Source organism: Leptonychotes weddellii, chromosome 9 (genome assembly GCF_054177405.1).
Source record: "Leptonychotes weddellii isolate Sample4059 chromosome 9, ASM5417740v2, whole genome shotgun sequence".
In the NCBI taxonomy this organism is placed as follows: domain Eukaryota; kingdom Metazoa; phylum Chordata; class Mammalia; order Carnivora; family Phocidae; genus Leptonychotes; species Leptonychotes weddellii.
In genome coordinates, this window is record NC_138377.1 from 10,769,790 (window position 1) to 10,791,818 (window position 22,029).

Below are 22,029 nucleotides of genomic sequence, written 5' to 3' on the forward strand. Positions count from 1 at the left end.
AAGAATCTCTACACCCAACATGGGGCTCAAACTTACAACCCCGAGATCAAGAGTTGTATGTTCTACTGACTGGGCCAGCCAGGCGCCCCACCACAATCTAATTTTAGAATATTTTGTTCTCTCTGAAAGAAGTCATGTACCCATTAGCAGTCACTACCCATTCACTCCCCCTTTCCTCCCTAAACAGCCACTAATCTACACATCTTTCTCTAATTTGCACACTGTACATTTTATATAAAATATATAGTCTTTTGTGACTGGCTTCTTTCACTTATAATGTTTTCAAGGTTCATCCGACACGTATTTTTTTGTGTGTAGCTGACTAGTATTTTATTCATTAGGTTTTGGACATTTGGATTATTGGCACTTTTTTGCTATTATGAGAAATGCTGCTAAGAACATGTACACATATTTGTGTGAGCATATGTTTTCATTTCTCTTGGGTATACACCTAGGAATGGAATTGTTGGTAACTAGCAGTTGAGTAACTGCCAAACTGTTTTCCAAAGTGGATGCCTTTTTACATACCCACAAGCAAAATGTATGAGGGTTCCAGTTTCTCCATGTGGTTGCCAACACTTGTTATTGGCAGCACTGTCTTTGATTATAGGCATCCTAGCAGGTGTTAAATGGTCTCTTATTTGTGGTTTTGATTTGTATTTCCTTAAGGACTAATGATGTTGAGCATCTTTTCATATGTTCATTGTCCATTTGTGTATCTTTTTTTTCAAGAAATATCTATTCAGATCTATTGCCCATTTTTAAAATTTGGTTGTCAGAGGTCTGTATACAAATTCCTTATCAGATACATGATTTACAGATATTTTCTCCCATTTTCTGTGTTGTGTTCTCACATTTTTCATGGTATTATTTGTAGCACAAATTTTGATCATATCCAATTATCATTTATCAGTGATGTCGAGTATTTTCTTTTGGGTAGGTGTGGTTTTGTGTGGTTTAACCTTTTTTTTTTTTTTTTTTTGACACAGAGAGATAGCACAAGCAGGGGGGAGTGGCAGGCTGGCACAGGGAAAGGGAGAAGCAGGCTCTCTGCTGAGCAAGGAGCCTGATGCGGGGCTCGATCCCAGGACCCTGGGGTCATGACCTGAGCCGAAGGCAGCTGCTTAATGGACTGAGCCACCCAGGCGCCCCTGTGCGGTTTAACTTCTAAAGAGGCTTACTTAGTTTGGTTCTAGGACACTAGACCTTTTGCATCTTCTGAATGTTATAAAGTAATCTAGTTGTTTCATTCTGTTATTTATGTAGTTTTCTAGAGATGGACTATTTTTCAGCACATGATATATTTCAAAGTGGTTTTTTTGGAATGTATTTTCTCCTAGAAACCACATTTTGAGTATAATTATTTGCCACAAAAAGTTAAGCTTGATCCATAATGTACCAGACCTACTCTGATTTCACTGGGAAATGATATAGATTGCAATTTTTGTTCCTGTATGTACAAAAAACAATGGAAGAATATTTACAAAGAAAGTTGGAGACTTAATACTTTTGAGGGATTCTAGACATTGAGTTCATTTGCTTGCTGCTTTTTGTTATGAATGCCTCACTAGACAACTCTTTATAATTACTAAAATAAAAAATCCAGTAATTGTGCATAAAGAAAATTGAAGCACTGGAAATTATTTTAATTAATAAGGCAAAGGTTGGGAGAAGAGGAAAGATTAAAACAAATTTCCTCTAGAATGTGAGGATACTTGTCTGAACCTCAGTGAGCCAGAAATAGTAAAAAAAAAAAAAAAAAAAAAGCCTAAAGAAATGGGGTGTTGGGGGTAACAGGTGGGAAAAATATGGAGACTGTTTAGTTACCTTAAGTATAGAAAGAATGAGAGACACATTTGGAGTTAAGTTTACCTGTGCTAGACACAGTAGGAGTATTCGAGTGAAATGGGAGGCTGTTTGTGTGCACAGGGTGTTCGCAAATTAAGTCCTTACATCTTGGTAAATGCTGGTATTTTACTGTATTTGGTATCACTTAGCACTGTTCTGAGCACAGAGGAGTGAACGGTCAATAAATCACTAAATGGGACAGTATCATAAGATTAGTAAATGAACTTTAACATAAAAGGAAACTAAATTTGGGAATGTTAAGCACCCTTTTCTCAGCTGCCTAGCCACTATTTGGAATGGGAAAGTAATGGTGACATGTAATAGAAGAAATGAAAGATTTGGATGAAGGATAGCTACAGAGAAAATTGCTGCTGCTTAAGCATTTTGGGGCAGTACTTGTCTTTAGATAGTACTTTGGGGATAAACCGGAACTAGAGTGAGGGGGGAGGCGTAAAGCTGGTCTTAAAATTTGCTCTTTGTTATAAAGCAGTAGTTATTTTCTGAATATCACAAGTCTTATGGCCAGGGAAAAGACAAAAATGTGCAAATTAAAATTATAAACTATGAGGAAAAAAATGATCATTTGAAGATGAAGTGTGATAATTCTGGAACAGAAGTAAGAGACTTTCCGAAGGTGAAGTGTAATGTGGGGCTGTACTGGGGCAGTGGATCGTATCCAAGTCATAACGTATGTTGGAGATTTAAATTCAGGTCACCTGGCTTCATGCTGTGCCGTTTCACTGCCCTGTGCTGCCCATAAGTTGTTAGATTTCTGTTACCATCCAGTCCTTACTCTTCAGATAATTGTGTCCTCCTCCTCAAAAGTAAACATGCATAAAGCATGTTTACTTTACAGGTTTTATTCTATTTAAACTTGTTTTTAAAATACTATTTCCTTAACTTGAAGTTACATGTGTATCAAGTGTTCAGGAAAGGAAGTGTGCGTGTATGTGATGGAATGTAATTATGCTGCTTTGCAATTACATAATGGAATGTTTTGTTTTTCTGTTTCCCAGGTTCTCTACTTTTAGAGTCCAAAATAAATCCTAACACTGCATATCAGAAACAACAGGTAAAATTTTGAAGATGTTGTGTTTTACCTTGTATATTATTCTCTCAGTTGGGTGATTAAATGAAAATTTACCATTGATTCATTACAGTGAAAAATTAAAAACAGTTTAAAACATACTTTCCCAGCCTAATTCTAAAATGTGATTTCAGCCAATCTCTATGGTGTATAAAGCAATCATTTTAAACTTGCTTGAGCCAGCAAAAAAATTGCTTCCAGTTAAGCTGAGTTTTTGCTCCATATATTCTTGCAACTAAGACTTAATTCTCAAAAGTTTAAAACAATACAGCTTTCTTGTTTCTACGTAAAGAAAAAAAAGTGACCACTGATGTAATAATCAGCTATTAACGAAAAGGTAGAAACTACTTCCTTTGCTATTGTAGATGCTAGTGCAGAAGGGACATTTCTGTCCCTATACAGCAACCCAGGGTAGGTAAAAATTTGATTCTTGCCTAGCCTGAATAGGACCTTATAATAATATGAAAATAGAGTAATGATGTTAAGGCATCTTTCAGTTTTAGTACACTCTTTCTTGTACCCTTTGGATGAACAAGCAGTATCTGAAAGTAAATCTTTCTTTACTTGGTAGACCTTACTGGCACTATCATCAAAAGGTATTTATTCAGAATACACACACACACACACACACACAAACATAGATACACTGAGTGCTGTACAAAGTAAGTGAAGGCAATATTAGTCCCCTCAGTGCTCTCAAGGTACAGAAATAAAATAAATTTAGAATAAAGAATATTATTAGCACATTCATATGTATATATTACTTTATGAATATATTACTCTATAAATAAATTATTAAGTGCTTTGCTTCATCATTGACCATTAAAATACTACTAGAAGGAAGTTAGTGTTGGCTTTATTTTGCGCATTAGATGATCCCTGAAGATTATGACTTGCTTGAGGTCACACAGATAGTATATGGGAAAGCTGATATTAACTCCTAAGTCTGCTTAATGGTGATTTATTTGTTCAAAAAACATTTGGTACAATATGAAATATTTTCTTGATAGTCTAATGGTCTACTAATACTTTGTTGCATTTAGTGTTCTTAAGAAAACTGGTTTCATTGGAGTGGCTGGAGACTAGAGTATTTTGCCTTTGATATTCTATACTTAAATACGTAAATTTGTATTTTGAGGTTTCAGTCAGTTGAAGAGTAAAAGCACATCTGAAGAAAAAGAACAAGTCTGTTTTGAGGATGAATGAAGAAATCCCTGTGTCTTAAGCTGTAGGTTGTTGGATGATAAATAAGATGATTTCGTGAAAATTAGACACTTCAAGGAAAACAGAAGAGCAATTCCTAAAAATTTTCAAACTTCTAAATTTGCCAAATGGGCATTTAAGAGCATATGTCTAGTTGTGCCCTGTTTTAAGCTTACAGTTGATTCTGAATTTACATTGTACCAGTGTAATTGCTTATGGTCGTATTAAATCTACCCTATTACCAATGTGATACTGGTTTTAGGCTTATTTCAGTGGGTCTTTATCACCAGTTTTCGTAACTGTATGTATTATACCCATTTTAAAGATGAAGAAACAGACTCAGGGAGGCTACACAGCTGACTAATTCCTGGTGTGTTGATTTTACGTTTTGTGTGTGTGTGTGTGTGTGTGTGTGTGTGTGTGTTTTAATTGGAGAGAGAGTGCACCTGAGCACAAGCAGGGGGAGAGGCAGAGGGAAAAGCAGACTCCCTGCTGAGCAAGGAGCCTGATGTGGGACTCGATCCAGGGTCCTGGGATCATGACCTGAGCCGAAGGCAGATGCTTAACTGAGCCACCAGGCGTCCCTTGATCTTACAATGTTAATATAAATTTTGAATTTGAACAGCTACTTAGTCACTGTGGAACAGATGCCTGCATGGTAACTATGATCTCTAGAAGTTCATGAAGATAGGAAAAAGGTGTCTTTGACCTCTTTTATAAAATTCGGAATAAAAATTGTGGATTTTTCTATTAGTAATGTGGTACAGCCCAATTAAATTATCATTTATTTGCTTGTGGCTGGTATCCCTTTAGTTCAGTGAGAGACTACTGGTCCTCACTGACAGTTACATAATTGACTGAAAAGAATTAATACGTGGTTTAGCAGACAAAATCGGGATCCATTTGTGTACTGTAGGAGGTATCTTTGATAGTGAAAAGTATCAGAAACTGCCTCCATGTAAACATTTTTTAAGGTACCTTAAAGATGGTCTGGTTCAGTTTCCTTCTTAATATGGGAACTTTTATCTTCCCTATAGATGCTCACCTAGCCTTTGCTTGGCTCCTTTTAGTTACTTATTAGATTGAATTATTTTTTCTTTATATTGTACTCCTATCCTTCTAACACTGATTTCTCCTAATTCTTCTCTTTGGACCAGCCTGACAAACTGCTACATGATCGCTGTTATGTTAGGCTCCTTTTAATTTTTTAAAGCATTTTTTAATATATGTGTGTGTGTGTGTGTATTTGAGAGAGAGAGGGAGAGCATGCGCACACATGGGAGGGCTCTCTTTTGAAATGATTGATGGCTCTGAAACAGTGTATATGTTTATTTTACTGTAAGTTTGGAAAGATACCTTAGACCTGTAAATATTTTTATTATACTATGCATATTGTAGAATACGGACTGTACTACAGGGAATATAAAATGGTGTCAGTACTGTAAGTGTAGTGTCTTGCAGAGATTACATCATAATAAAAACTGTAGAACTGTTAATTAAACTTACTTTCATTAAAGTCTCTCTGAACCAGGAGTAAAGGGGCTGTGGGTGGCAGGAGCATCTTGCTTCTTGAACCATAGCACTTTGGTGAAAGTTAAAAAAACTGCTATCCAGATAAAATCTCAGATAGTACAGATATACCAATAATTTCATGGGCCTTGTGTGTCTCAGGTAAAGAACATCCAGTGCTGATAACAGAGAGATGAGAGAAAGGGTTTTGGTTATTAATTCCATCCTGCTGACATGCGGTAGTTACTGAGTGCTCAGACTTCCTCTCTGGGCAGTTTGACTACAGCATAAAATGTAACCTAATATGCAAGCAAAGAATTGATATAATGTTTAGTTTGTATCTTTTAGTACATTTAGATTGGTCACTTTGTGGTGCTTTTCATATTCTAGTTAACTTCTTAAGGAAAACATTGTTTTCATTTTATAGACTGAACAGAGCTAGGTGTGAAAAGGCATTGTCAGTCACAGTATCAATGTTGCTTAGTACTGTCCTCAATTCTTTGTTGCTTTGTTCATTTGCCTTGTACTTGGAAGTAGTTTGTGATGATTAATGGATGTTAATCAGACTCTTTTTTCTCTCAAGGACACTTTGATTGTGTGGTCTGAAGCAGAAAATTATGACTTGGCCCTTAGCTTTCAAGAAAAAGCTGGATGTGATGAAATTTGGGAGAAAATATGTCAGGTAATTTTAAAAACTAGAAAATCACCATGCTGAGTATTTTGTTTTTTTGCTGTGCTTTTAGCTAATGCCCAAGATTTTAAATAAAGCATTTCATATTGATCTCTTAAATTCATTGTTGTCTGTAAAAAGCTTGATTTATAGGAAAGTACAATTTATTGACCCTAAACTGTCCAACTAAGACCTTTGCTGAACTCCACACTTCTATATCCAGCTGCCTTTGAGAACTCCTCCATCAGTGCTCCCTGGTATCTCAGATTCGGTAGTCCAGAACCAAACATAATCTCCCCTAGATCTGTTCATTCTCCCATCTCCCTCATCTCAGCCACTGTCATCCAACTGTTGAAACCAGAAACTTGGGGGTTTTATTTATCCTTCCTTCATCACTTACATCCATTCAGTACTTCAATTATAAATCTTAAATCCATTCACTTACCCTTGTTTTCACTGCTGTCACAGTTTACTAAGCCACCATCATTTCTTGCCTGGTTTATTGCTTTCATCTTGACTGGTCTTCCCAAATCCATATCACAGATGGAGTGACCTTTTTAAATATGCCAATCTGATCATATCACTTTATTCAGTAGCTTCTTGTGACTCTTGACTATCTCTTCAGCCTCATCTTACATGTTCTCAGTTGATTCTGGAATTGCCTAGTGACTCTAGTGCCTTGGCCTAGTGACATAATCTCCACAGTCTTGTCGGGTGTACATTTATTATGCACTCTTAGTTTGCATTTATTATATGCCAAAGCCATTGGCTCTTGTTATAGACTCATATAAACCACTGCATCCTAAGGACAGTTTCTCTATCTCCACATTTATTCTAATTAGAGAATAATCTTCGGCAGATTCTTTACTTTTTTTTTTTTTTAAAGATTTATTTATTTGAGAAAGCGAGTGTACACATGAGAGCAGACTCTTCACTGGGCATGGAGCCCGACCTGGCGCCGATCCCACAACTCAAGCTGAAATCCAAGAGTCGGACCTCCAACCGACTGAGCCACCCAAGTGCCCCCTTCAACAGATTCTTTAATTCATTGGTTCTCAAAGTGTGGTCCTCAGACCAGCAGTATGACCTGGGAACTAACAGAAATGTAAATTCTGGAACCCCCATCCCGGATCTACCTGAATCAGAAATTCTGTGAGTAGGTCCCAGTAATGGTATTTGAATTATATTTTAACAAGCCCTCTAGGTCAGATTTTCTCTGTAAAGGGTGAGATAGTAAATATTTTAGGCCTTGTGGGCCATACAGTTTAACACCTGTTCAACTCTGCTATTTTAATACTGAAAGTAGCCATACATAACGCATAAACAGCCCTGATTCTTTTCTAGTAAGATTTTATTTATGAAAATTGGTGGTGGGCCACGTTTGGCTCTAGTTTGTCAGTTCCTGCTTTAGCTGACTCTCATGCACCCTGAAGCTTGAGAGCCACTGCCTTAATAAAGCTACGTGTCCTTGAGGCACAGTGTTTCCTTACCTCGTAGAATTTATTTCTGCTAGTCTGCTCAGCTGTGTTTTTCATATAGTAACCTGCCTGTCGAACTTCCCTTTTCTTCTACTGTGAAGGACTTAGATTTATATCTGAACGCCTCTTCATACTTGTTCTTTGTTTTCATAGCCTGCCTCTAGATTGTGTCCTGTGGAGTTCTCCCATAGAAAGAGAGATGAGATTAAAGAGCTTGGGTATGCTAAAAGCACGCATTGCTCAGACAGATCTCATTCTCCTTCACTTTTCTGAGTCAAACAGTCCCACCCTAGACAGTCTTCTGTTAAGCCAATATTTAACTCACACCTGGACTCAGTGCATTGCTGTCAGGCCTGGCTCTCCTTTAATAAATTGTCGAATCTTTACTTTTCCTTAGTCTGTACTTCTTCATTTACACTTGGGGCATGGGTAGTATACTTCTATACTTTCTCTAGAGTAACTTTCCTAGGAATCACTGGCTATTTTATTATTTTCTAATCTTCCCCTTCAGCTTGTGCATACTTTATATTCAAGGTGTTGTTTTCTACCAGTATTTCATGATCCTGTCTGTACTTACCAATTTCTAGATCCTGGCTTGTTCTAGAGAATTCATTATATTTTGCTCTTTGAGATCTTACATGTCTTTCTGTTTCTTGAACCCTACTCATCATTTTTTGATCTAGAAACAGCAAAAAGTCTCCATTTTCTAGTATTTTCCTTGACAGTAGTTATTAGGTCTGGGTGTATCTCTTTTTTCTTATAGACCTTTCATGGCCTTCACATTCTCATTTTCTTCGTATCTGTCCAGACAGACTGCTAAGACTTCCCTTTCTCTTAAGGAAGACTCTCTCTTCTAGCTTATTCTACCTTTCTTTTGTTTTCATTCTTCCATTGTTCCATTTAGTAAGCCTGAAACATATTTGTCAAATCATTACAATTCCACCTTAATTCCCTGAGCAGATCAGATTCTAAGAAAATCCTAACCACAGTCCTTTTTGATGACCTTCTTAGCCTTCATATTTGCTAATAAACTCAAAAAGATAGCATTTTCATTACAGTAAGGGCTCTTGTCCCTTTACATTGGGCTTTTTAATCAAATGCTAGCACATTTCTTTAGGTAAAGCCGTAGTTTGAGTTCCAGGAATCTAAAGCTATATTGAGAATTTATGTCGTTAACAAATCCAGAGCCAACTTGAGACCATGCCGGGTACAATCTGGAATGTGCCTAGCTGCCTTTCAGTGGTTACTGCCCACTGGGTTAAGGTCAAGATGATATCAACTTGCAACATATTTCAAGACCTATTCCAGGCCTTCTTCCCTTCCAGTATCCATTAACAGTCTCTCTTAACCATGCTAAGCAATTTAAGTTTCTTGGCCATTTCATATAAGGTCTGATTTTTCCATTTCATTACCATTCAACTTGGCCTGCTTTAGTGATGGTGTCTCAAATTATAGGGCCAAAATAGCAAAACTCATTTTATTTCAAGTAAGTCCTTGACTTTGGGTGAAAATATTCTTTTATCGCAAAATGTATTTGTGAAAACTTCTAAGTTATGTCATGAAAGCTACAGGTTTGGGTGAATAGAAAGGAAAACTTCCATGGTTTGTTTGCTTTTAGTAGATATTCTTGGGGGATCTACCGCATTATGCTCTGCTACATGTATGTTGCAGTCATTTTTAAATGGTTTCATTTTTGTGTGAGTACACTTGTTTGCCACAGTTTTATTATTCATATTTTTGGGCCACCAACCAGCATTTACAGCACATCGGTGACCCACTTTGGTCCAGAACTAGTTTGTACATATTCTTTGGCCCTTGCTTTCTGGAATTGATGTTAAAATATTCCTTGTTGCTTACAATTAACCTGTATTTTCTGTGATCACATTATGATGTTTGATATTTATTTGAATTTTACTTAAACTTTGAAGGGTTTGGTGGTGGCTGTCCTGGAATATGATGCTAGGATTCTTATAACATCTCTTGTATTCATCTAAGAATATCATTTAGATTTGCTTGATTATATTCTGTCAGCTATCATAAATCTTATTTAATAGGTTCAAGGAAAGGACCCTTCAGTGGACATCACTCAGGACCTTGTAGATGAATCTGAAGAGGAGCGTTTTGATGATATGTCATCACCAGGTTTAGAATTGCCATCTTGTGAATTAAGTCGCCTTGAGGAAATTGCAGAACTTGTGGCATCATCTTTACCTTCCCCCCTGCGTCGTGAAAAACTTGCACTAGCACTGGAAAATGAGGGTTATATTAAAAAGCTCTTAGAGCTTTTTCATGTGTGTGAGGATTTGGAAAATATTGAAGGACTGCACCACTTGTATGAAATTATCAAAGGCATCTTCCTCTTGAATCGAACTGCTCTTTTTGAAGTTATGTTCTCTGAGGAATGTATAATGGACGTCATTGGATGCTTAGAATATGATCCTGCTTTATCACAACCACGAAAACACAGAGAATTTCTAACAAAAACAGCCAAGTTTAAAGAAGTGATTCCCATATCAGATCCTGAGCTGAAACAAAAAATTCATCAGACATACAGAGTTCAGTATATCCAAGATATGGTTCTACCTACCCCTTCAGTCTTTGAAGAAAATATGTTATCAACACTTCACTCCTTTATCTTTTTCAATAAGGTAGAAATTGTTGGTATGTTACAGGTGAGTTAGATAATTTTTTTTCCTACTTCCAAAGATACCTTCTTGATTGATACCATTTAAACTGTTAACTGATTTAGCAGAAGCAATTTCCTTTTCCTTTTAAACACCTAAATTGAGTTTTGATTTTTGTCTAAAGGTATGTATTTGGGTGATATTAGAAAAGGTTATAATACATAATACTGTGGGACCAGAAGGTTGTTATGTTTCCATTAGGGAACGTAAATGTGATGAAGTCTAGCTTGAAGAAATTACAGGGGAATGAATGGTCTTAACAAAATGATTGAATGTAGAATTTTAGGTATATTAATCTGTCAGTTATGCATAGAATAGATTCAAAGAGAAAATGAAGAAGCCAAGAAGTATGTCATTAAATACAGAATATAAATTCGGTAGAATTGGTAGCACTATCAGATCATTATGTATTAAAGGCCTAGTGTTAGGGTCAAGGGAATATAGCAGATATTGGGAAATTATAGTTGCTGGTTTCCTCACCAAAAGGCATGCTTTTGTACCAGATGAGAGTATGGGGAAGTTGGATCTGAATATGAGTTAGAGCTCCACCTGTCCCTTAATAGCGTGGGCTACTTGGGCAACTTTCTTAACCTCTTAAAGCTTCAGTTCCCGCATTTGAAGGATGGTGATGTTATTATCAACCCTGTAAAGTCATCTGAAGATTAAAGAAGAACATGCATGAACATGATGCAAGACTTGAGTATTTTTTTTTTTTTAGAGCATGCAGGTGGTGTGAGTGGAGGTGGGGGGAGGGGCAGAGGGAGAGAGAATCTTAAGCAGGCTCCACGTCCAGCACGGAGCCTGATGTGGAGCTCAATGCAGGCCCAATCTCGCAACCCTGAGATCATGACCTAAGCCAAAATCAAGAGTCAGACCCTTAACCGACTGAGCCATCCAAGCACCCCGAGCATTATTTTAAAGTATCTATTAATAACTGCTCTATTAAACTCCAGATTTTCTTTCTATAGTATGCCCAGTCTCTCAGGTCTGGTGTTTTAGGGTGCTTGCGTCAGAATTGCCTAGGGTGTAACATTTCCTGGATTCTGCACAAAACACAGAAATCAAAATCTGTGAGAGCTGACCAGTAATCTACATATGTAAAACCCCAAAGTCAGAGAACCTCTCAGTATATTATCCCATAGTGTAGGAATTAGTCTGTTCTAACTGAAACAGAACGTTAAAGTTTGTGTGGTATAAAGATTTGTGAGTTGCACACCTCCCCTGTTTTTTGTTTCTTTGATGCCCATGATATTGGAAGAGTAACACACAGATGATATGACTTGGAAGACTTAAGACCTTTCCTCAGATCTACAAATAATTATTTGAAACCTGGATTTGTTAAATAAAGAAAGGAGGCAAATGTCAGTAAGAGCTGTTTGGTAGCACATAATCAATAAAGTAATAAGTTTAATTTGTATGGTTATTCCTTTTTAGAAAATTACTGTATTTTCAGAGTCCCTACCTTTGACATCTTAAACAAAACATGAATTCAAATAGAAAAATCAGTTTTACCTACACTGCTGTCCTGGAGCTGGGAATAATTCCAGTTCATGTTGACCAATTTGATGTGCTTCCCATTCATTTACGACAGACATGTAAACAAATAACATAGGCAATACAGTCTGGTAAGGACAATAGTAATCTCTATACAGTGTATTATGATCGATAATGGAGGAGGGAGAAGGTTTCGGTACCAATTTTTATTTGTTCTTTGATAAGAATCTCCTTTTTACTGACTACCTAGTAGAGCCTGTTCTGGTCCACTTTTGATTTCTGGTTTCCTTGGATAGTCCTGAGTGCATCTTTAGCTCCATGGAGCTCATGTCCTTTAGCTCCACATGATTCTCATTTTGTTAATGCAGGGATTTGTCACTTGTGTGTCTTGTCTTTGTACCTGTGAAATGCCAGTTTTACTCATTAAGTATGAATAATTTCAGGTTGTTAAGTCTTTATCTCCTGACATTATGCTTTGTAAAAGCCTGGCTGCCAATGCTGTAGTTCTGTTGCTCTTGATACAAATACTTATATCCAGAGTGTTGCTATGAAGGAAAGAGAATTTTAGAAATTTTGTGACAACGGGTGATTGAGATATAATTTAAAGCAGGTTCTTACTCCCCTTGTGTACACAGTCATACCCTTCCTTTACTATTAACTGTTCTGTACATAATACTATTAAACATTCCTTTTTTTTTTCTTAAACATTTTTATTCTCTCAACTTCTGTACCCCCAAATGCAGCAGTTCAGAGACCATCATTTGATTTCCAGTTGGTGGGATATATTAGATCTGGGCTGCATCTTGAAGTTACATGCCATCTGAAGTATGGCATGTTTTGTACATTTTAGAAAAAGTAAAAGTAGGAATAACCAATTTAATATCACAGAAAGTATTTCCTAAGAATCTGCAACAGTGAATATGGAGTTTATAATCTAATGGGAGATTACATATACATACATTTATACATATGTAGATATATTTAGACTTAGGCATGTCCGTAGGGCTGAAGTAGTGCTGAATCTAGTATTAGCTGAGATAGTATGGAATTAAAGTATAACACCGTCTTAGTTAAAAATAGTGATGGAAAAAATTTTGAACAGGTTATCAGGAAGGTCTCTGCCACCTCCTGTGGTTGGTCTTTGGGTAAATTTCTTAATCTGTCTCAGTTATAAAATGAGGTAAGATAACATCTGAGGTTCTTTCCAAGTTCTGTACTGACTTACCCAGATTAGTATCCTAGGAGGGAAACTCTTTAATCTTTTTTGAAATAATGCATATTAAATTCTGTGTGTCTGTATGGGATATCGTCAGATAATAAGTGTTTCTTTTAAAGCTCTGCATTTACCTTTTTAAATAACTGAATCATTTTCTGTGTCTTTAAAACATGAAAGCTTTATCTTAATTTTCACCTTCATTTGAGAGGTTGTAGAACCTTAACCTCTAAAGGTAAGATTTTAAAACTCTGTAAATGAGGGGTTTGCAAACTATGGCCCATATCTGTTTTTATAAATAAAGTTTTATTTGAACATAGCCACATTCATTTGCATATTGTCTATGGCTATTTTCTACTGTAATAACAGAGCTGAATAGTTGTGGTAAAGACCATATGGTCCACAAAGCCTACTACACTCACAGTGTGGCCCTTAAAAAAAACTTAGGAAATCAGGCCTTGCCAAAATATAAAGAATAATCTTCCTATATAAATCCCCAGTTTATTCTTTAATAGTTTGGTTATTCCTTCTCTCTTTTAAAAAAAACACCATTGCCAGTACTATCTTTCCTTTTTCCAGTTAGTGCAATTTATATTCTACAGTATCTGAAAATTATGTTTTAATATACTCTTACCATTAGCATAAATTTATCCTTTGATTTAACAGGAGGATGAAAAATTTCTGACAGATTTGTTTGCACAACTAACAGATGAAGCAACAGATGAGGAAAAAAGACAGGAATTGGTAAGAAATTTGATACTTTGGAAAGGCACAAAGCTAAAACAACAGATCTTTAATATATTCACCTGTCCTTTTCCTTATTTTAGGTTAACTTTCTAAAAGAATTTTGTGCGTTTTCCCAAACGCTACAACCTCAAAACAGAGATGCTTTTTTCAAGACTTTGTCAAATATGGGCATATTACCAGCTTTAGAAGTCATCCTTGTAAGTTTGTTTCTCCTAATATTTAATTACCATTACATATTTTTAATTTTTATTTTTTAAGATTTTAGTTATTTGATAGCACGAGCAGGGGGAGGGGCACAGAGGGAGAGGGAAAAGCAGACTCCCTGCTGAGCCAGGACCCTGAGATTGTGACCTGAGCCAGAGTCAGCCACTTAACTGTACGAGCCAGCTGGGCGCCCCAATTACCATTATATTTTTAATGCACAAAAGTATATTTTTATATAACGTGCAGTGGAAGTGTTTGACTATAGCCAGTATTTAATATGAGCTGTGTATTACATAAAGTAAAAAAGCTGTAAAATTCTAGTATATTAGAGAGTCCTTACACATTACTGAAAGAATATTCAGAGGGATTTTCCATACTTTTAATAATAAATTGTGAATTTTGCAGCTTGTTGAAATGTTAAGGGAAGTAAACAAGAATAAAAGAAAGTAACTTTATTCACTGAACAAGTTTTATATGCCAGACTTCCTTGACCTCTCTTACTGCACTGTTTTCTTATAATTTGTTAGATTTTGGATTTACATAGCTATAAGGTCCGTATTTTTATAATTATAGGAGAAATAAGTGCTTTTTACCTGCAGGGCATGGATGATACACAGGTGCGAAGTGCTGCTACTGATATATTCTCATACTTGGTTGAATATAATCCATCCATGGTACGAGAGTTTGTCATGCAGGAGGCACAACAGAATGATGATGTAAGTAAGAAGTTAACAGAGCAAAAAATAACCAACAAGGTAAATATTATTTGCACTAACAGTAAGTATTTATACATGGGGAGCTATAACTGTATTTATTATTTATTTTTTAAGATTTAAATAGCTGATATTTGGGGAAAGTGTAGCCAGAATGTCAAATGGCTTATTTTTCCCTAAATTGGCTCCTATCTCAGTTTACAGATTGTGTCTTACAGCAGTTGTTAATGCTCAACTTGTGTCTTTTTAAGTTTCTGAGATCACGTTTCTTAATTCTGTCATTAACTTGAGACGTTGTCTTGTTTTAATCATTTTATCAATAAGTTGTTCTATATGTGGAATTATAAGTAACTTCCCTAGGAAAACATTGACTTTGCTAGGGATAGATTCTCAATATCACCAAGAATGAAGGAATGAAACACGGTCCCTTGGAAAAGTGTTTAGGGTACTTTCTTTACTGCCTAACCATAAGGAACAAGCTGTTGTCTTGTTCATACACACACATCAGTTTTAAAGTAAGTGAGGGAATCTTTCCTGATAATGTGAAGGGTGCTCCTGGCGTTTATGGTACGTGGCATATGCAGCAGCCCCAAATGTGTGTGCTCTTCTGTTGTAGAACATTAAACCAATGATACCGATTTTTTTTTTCCTCCTTCCCCCAAAATCTTACAAGTAACTTTTAAGAATAAACTGATATATTTTGCCCTCAACTGCATCTTAAAAGGGGAGGGGGGGGATTCCTCTTAGGAAAAAAAAAAAGCTATGCACAGTTCCTATTGTATTTTTACAAAATGAGAAAATAGACTTCTGCCTTTAAAAAAATCTTAATGTGTTATGTCAAAGTGAAGTGGAATGCCTAGTAACTTCTGTATTTAAGGTTTTTGGGTGTGTTGTTTTTTTAATGGCCAGGATAAGTGTGGCAAAGTACCAGTTTGAACTGTTGAATATTATGTCACGTTTTTCTTTAATAAAATAGTCTTATCCAGAAAACCAAAATACCGGTATTAATTTAAAATAAAGGCTATTCTTGCTGGCCCTGAAATCCACTAGTTGCACATACAGTGATGTACTTCGCTCACATGCAGTAGGCCTCTGGATTCCCAGTCTCAACCTTTAGGTCCATCCTAACACTGCATATACAGACAAAGAGATTTCCTCACTGCATCCCTTTCTGTTTGTAGTTACTCCTTGGGTCAGGAACACCAGTCATAGAGCCTCAGGAAAACTAGTAATCAGTTTTCAATGACATTTGGCATCTATGTAACAGATTTGTTCTCTGTGCTAAGTACCATAATCTTGTTGCCCCTAATTTCACACATTTGGGTACCAATTAAATTTACTTTAAATGGAAACTCTGTATCATTTCCATAAATGGAGAACAGATACAGATCTTATTTGCCATGCCAGAAATAGAAGGACTATAGAAATGCAGTGAAAGTAGAACAATGGTGTAAATTCTAGCTAAATATTCTATTAAACTGAAGGTCCGTTAGCTTTCTTCAGAAGGGAGATTTTGTTCTCAAGAGGTGTAAAGATTAGCACCGAACAAAGCTAGTTTTTGCTTTAATCAAAGGGACTTGAAGATAGTAGAGAAAGAAACGTTCTTTTCTGTATTACTTAAGAGTAAATGTGTCTGTACCACACTTGAGGGAAACACTGCCACACATCCTATTAAAGAAGTTGGTCATTTCATTTTGATTGCAGTTAACAAGACAGCTAGAGCTAGGTATAATGCTGTAACATGTCATAGTATGTGCTTTTCCATTCTCATAGTAAGTGATCCTTATTGTGTGTACTTTTCTCACCAGGATATTTTGCTCATCAACCTCATTATAGAACATATGATTTGTGATACAGACCCTGAACTTGGAGGAGCAGTCCAACTTATGGGCCTGCTTCGAACTTTAGTTGACCCAGAAAACATGTTAGCTACTGCCAATGTAAGCCACGGGCATTTTTCTCTTTTTCATACTAGTATGTTGTTTATTACTGGTAGGAACCAATGCAGTTAAAATTCATGGAAGTGTTTTTGATTCCTTAGAAAACAGAGAAGACTGAATTTCTGGGTTTCTTTTACAAGCACTGTATGCATGTCCTCACTGCTCCCTTACTGGCAAATACAACAGAAGATAAACCTAGCAAAGGTAAGATATTGCAGGTTGGTAGTAAGGTTCTTTGTTCTTGAATTCTAAAACTCAAAGTTGATTTGGGTAACACAGAGGTGTAATAATATATTTTCAAAAAAGGTGTTCAAGGTAGAATTTAAAGTGCTATAATTGGGAGAAAAAATGTAAACATGGAGGTAATTGTTGCTTTTAGAATTTAAAAACAATTTTCTGTTAAAGCAGTATTTACATGGGCTAAATAAATGGAAGTAATTGTGAAAAAATTTTATTTGTACTCCAGATGTGTAGAGCAAAGCTGCTTACTGTTAACCTTTTTTTTTGCATTGAGGATTATTCATAGGTTAAGGATTATTCTTATTTCTGCATTTTATTCCTTTAGCTTTAGCTTGCATAGTGTGTGTTTAATTCAGAAGGTAGTTTTAGGGTCTTCACTGGGAAATCTCCTATTGACATTTCAAGAATATTATTTTGCCATATGAATTATCAGTATAGCATAACTTAAGACAGCACTTAGAAAGTAAATGTTAAATTTACCCTTTTTTGTGATCTAGAATCACGTCTTGGAAACGTGATACTCATTTTTCCTGTCTACTTTATTCATATTAGGTAAAGCTTGAGGCTTCTTTCCAAACACGTATATTTAGTTCTTCAAACGTTTATTAAAAAACAAAAAAACCCCCCATTGTCTGGAAGGTACTGTGCTGTAATCTTTAGGGGCTAAATGGGGGGAATAAAAAAGTGAGTACAATACTTCCAGAGGCTTGCTGCCTGGTGAGGAAGAAAAGTAAGCCAATAATTATAATCCAGTGTGGATTCATTCTATATAATAAAGGACACTGGAATCCTAAGAGCAGAGAGAATAATTCCACCAAAGACCAGATGGGATCTTTCCGGATCTCCTACGCTGTGTGTACATCTTACGAGGGCTGTGTTAAGACATGGTAGAGCATTTTGCACTTGGGAATAAGGCAGATCTAATAGATTTGTGTCCCAGCTCTGCCTTATTATTCAGACTTGGGTTTTGTGAAACTAATTTGTCAGAGTTAAGAAAATGTAAAGCACAGTTCTTGGGGCACATGGTAGGGATTCAGTGTTTGTTCCCCTTTCCTTAAGTTTAAAATTTTGGGTCAACAGAAAGGATTTTACTTGGTTGGAATTTGGATACTTAAATTTAGAAAAGGAAAGAATATTAGTCATTAAATTGTGTTTTGTTTTTAGATGATTTTCAGACTGCCCAGTTGTTGGCACTTGTACTGGAATTGTTAACATTTTGTGTGGAGCACCATACCTACCACATAAAGAACTACATTATTAATAAGGACATCCTCCGGAGAGTGCTGGTTCTTATGGCCTCCAAGCATGCTTTCTTGGCATTATGTAAGTGTTGCTTCTGATAGAATTATTATCTCTATCTTATCATGTTGTTGGTACCTTTGGGTCTTATTACCTGAGAAGAAAAGATCACTGATTTCAGGTCAAGGAGACCTAGATTCTAACAGGAAACTACACCAATTATGTAGTTTTGCCAGAGTTGGAGATAATTTTCCTCATTTGCATCTTTCCCCACATACAGCAAAGGGCTCAGTGTGTATCCACAAAATATGTTAAAGTATTCTATTCCACTATTAAAATGGCACCTAAGATCATTTTACCTCACTTAACTTTTTTAGTACTGCCTTCCTCATTACAAATTAGGAATTCTTGTGAATCTTATTAAATCATGAAGAACATTTCTGTAATTTGGAAAATCTATAGCTAATGGCACTGAGTTGCTAAAACACATTGGGAGTTAGAATGCCCAGCACAGGTGTCTGTGGATGGTCCATTCATTAATTGCACAAGGATTTTTTCTCCACCCTATTGAGATACATTTGACATAAAACATTTTGTTACCTCAGATATTTTAAGAGCAAGGGTGCCAAACTTTAGAAGTGACCAGATCTACCCTGCGCTCTTTACACGACCTGCAAGCTGAAAAGTAGTTTTTACGTTTCTTAAAGGGTTGTTTAAAAAAAAATACAAAAAACAAGTAGAGGCCATATGTGGCCTATGAAGCCTAAAATGTGTACATGTAAACCGTATTTATGGGTAAAGTTTGTCAACTCTTAGAGCAACAGATATGTTCTTGGTTATGTATTCTTTTCAAAAATTAACTGTGTTCTTAAGGCCCTAGTTTGTTGAAGTAAAACATGTTTCAGAATTGGAAATAGGTTATTTAAGAATATTCTTGAGCACAGCAGCCAGCCTTCTTTGGTAAGTCGACAGATCAAGTTTGGGGGTACCTTAGAGGCTCAATAAAATATGTCTGCTGGTAACTTCTGTCTTTTGGTTTCTGTAGGTAAGTTGGGTTGTTTGACGGCATCACAATCATTCACTGTTCAGAGGCCTGAACCATATATATCCATTTTTGCTAATATCCTAAAATTATAAAAACATGGTTTATAAGGATGTTTCTGATGTTGATTTGCTCTACAGTATTTTATCTTTAATATTAGAAATAGGTATCCTTTTAAAATCATTAAACTTTCCATCAGGGTAACAGTTATAGTTGCCTTAGTTTTTCTGGCTAATGTACACACTGTGGGATGGACTGAGAATACATGTCTTCACAGTATATTTTCATTTGCCAACTTTCAGATATTTAGTGCAGTTACTTCTCTGTTGCTTGTCCAGGAACTCTGATGTTACCTTAGTAATCTTTTTCAGCCAAAAGTAACAGGGAGCATTTTGTGGCATTAACCTAGACTACTAAGGACAGCAAAAATAAATGGATTATTTGGTTCTACTATATTAATATCCATGAGCTTAGCATTTGCAAAAGAAGAGCTTTTAAGCTCATATTCATTTTCCTTATATACCTACTACAGCAGAAGAGAGCCCCATGTTGAGAGGGAGTTCGTAACATTTCTTTCATGTCAACACACAGTTTTCAAGTGTGGGAAAGGGAGGTTAGGACAGAATGGAAAAACTAAATGAGTAAGTTAATCAGTTTTATTTCGATAAATGTATTAAACACATGCTACCATATTTTATCAGTTTTAAGCAGTATTGTAGCCGATGAGGTTTATCTGAGGCGCGATTATTGCTAAACTCTGCATTTTAGACATTTATCGTCTCTCAGATCAAGGTGAGTCTTACATTAATGGCATGTCATTGTAATTGATAGTTCTGTTTGTTTTTTTTAGTGGTAGAGAAAGTTTTTTGCAGTCAGGGGCATCTTATATTTGATGAAGATGCTAGATACCGGAAATTACAAGGAAAACACAGACCATTAAGACCCAGACTCAGCTCTCAAGGGGTTTTGAGTTCATTAGGAGGAGGTAGTCATGGAAAAATCAAAATGTCAAAAGTCCTATATTGAGGTGTGTTTGGAAGCATAGTGGCAATAACTTATTCCTACATGAATGAGTCAGATCAGGAAAATTTCACAAGAGAGGTAAATTGGGTTGTCTTGGTCCTGGGAGAACGTGACCTTCTTGGTTGAAAGCACGGCTGACATACAGATGTGGGAAACGCGCCGCGTGGTAACGGTCTGGTGTAGGGAGAACACACGAATCCAGTAGGAGAGTGCAGGAGAGGAAAAGGCTTTTCAGTTCAGTTCATCTCGTTATTTTGCTTGCAGTATTACAAAGAAATTTTCTCAACAATTCAATGACAACTATGAAGTATACTTTATAAGGAAGGTTTATATTGTAGGAAACTAAGCATGTTAGCACAATTATAGTTACGTTTTATTATTGTTTGGTTTAACGATAACTCAGTTTGGAAAATGCTGACTCTTAAATGATTCTATGTGGCTGTCTTCCCAGATTGAGAACATGAGTAGTTTGTGGAAGAAGATGCCAGTCATTAGGAATGAGCACTCTAGGACTGACTGTAAGAGAGTTTTTGATCAAGTATTTTTAAAAGAGCTAAGTGGGAGATTTAGGATATTTTCAATCTTCTAAGATTATACACTGAAAATGTTAGGTACAGTGTTTAAGGGAGGGTTTCATAATTAAGTTTAGATGCCCAGTTGTAAGGAAAAAAGATGAGTGGTTAAATCTAAACAGTTTGGGGACTTACAGAACGTCTCATTTTTTATATCTGATGCTTATTAGAATGCTTTTATCCTATTGAAAGACAACAAATCAGGTCCACAGGTGAGACCAGCAATCCTTTCAAAATGTAGGTCTTTATAAGCTTAGATATATACATATGCCAGTTTTAGCAGTCTTATTTCTTTCCTTGGCCTTTCACGATTCATGTTGTCTAGTCTTTTGTTAAAAATCTGGAAATCCATGACAGGAATGAAATAAAGGAAAATTTTATTGTAGATGCTTTTATTCAATAGCCATCATAAGTTACGTATGAGGCAAAAAGTCTCAACTTGTGACATGAAATCTCATGTTGTGTTAATGTAAAGATGAATTATTTGTTTTAGAGATGACTGAAACAAAGCACCAGAGATTCCTGACATGTTAATGAAGGTTAGAGATAAGAAGGGAAGCAGAGTGCACTTTACATTGGAAGTCCTACAGTTCTGCCAATGTGACCTATCCCACAAGCTTTCTCTAATTTCCTTTGAGCAGTTGGACTTCATAGAGCTCGCTGGTAAATTTTTGAAAGCAACTTTTATTCAGCAGCAAGTAGTGGTTGGCTATTCTTGATGCAGGTTTCTTTGGGGAGAGGGATTTGAATGGAAATAACCCAGTTCTGGATATAAATAAATAGGGGCAAATTTGCGGAATGAGGAGCAAAACAAAGACCGTTAGAACCATCTCTGTCTACACTGGCAGTTTCTGGACAGAACTGCTCTGGAGGAGATAGTGATGCCACCGCATACCTTGGTCTTAGTGAATTCTAGGAAGGGAGTTTGTTTTCACTTACCTAGGAACTGAATGCGGCCCACAGGGTTCAGCTAGTGTGTGTTGTGGTAGGACACAAGTCTCCACGAAGCCTGCATAGTTGGAGTACCAACTCTTAAAATAACAGCTCTTGCCTTAATTACTAAAAACTTCAGATTTGGCCTGAGCTCTGAAGTATTGATTTCTAACAAATGGAACTGCCTCAT

The 22,029-nt window shown here is 36.3% G+C and overlaps 1 protein-coding gene across 2 annotated transcripts in view; it reads left to right on the forward strand.

The window, feature by feature from the left end:
• Window positions 1–22,029, forward strand: part of PPP4R3A (protein phosphatase 4 regulatory subunit 3A) — a 37,072-nt gene that overhangs the window by 8,854 nt on the left and 6,189 nt on the right. Inside the window, exons 2-10 of one of the 2 annotated variants that reach the window (XM_006739190.3) lie at window positions 2,865–2,920; window positions 6,231–6,329; window positions 9,850–10,467; window positions 13,853–13,930; window positions 14,014–14,130; window positions 14,737–14,892; window positions 16,659–16,790; window positions 16,892–16,994; window positions 18,195–18,353. In XM_006739190.3, coding sequence (XP_006739253.1) covers window positions 2,865–2,920; window positions 6,231–6,329; window positions 9,850–10,467; window positions 13,853–13,930; window positions 14,014–14,130; window positions 14,737–14,892; window positions 16,659–16,790; window positions 16,892–16,994; window positions 18,195–18,353 — 1,518 coding nt within the window. The remainder of the gene's footprint in view (window positions 1–2,864; window positions 2,921–6,230; window positions 6,330–9,849; window positions 10,468–13,852; window positions 13,931–14,013; window positions 14,131–14,736; window positions 14,893–16,658; window positions 16,791–16,891; window positions 16,995–18,194; window positions 18,354–22,029) is intronic. The other variant, XM_006739191.3, reaches the window with a different exon arrangement.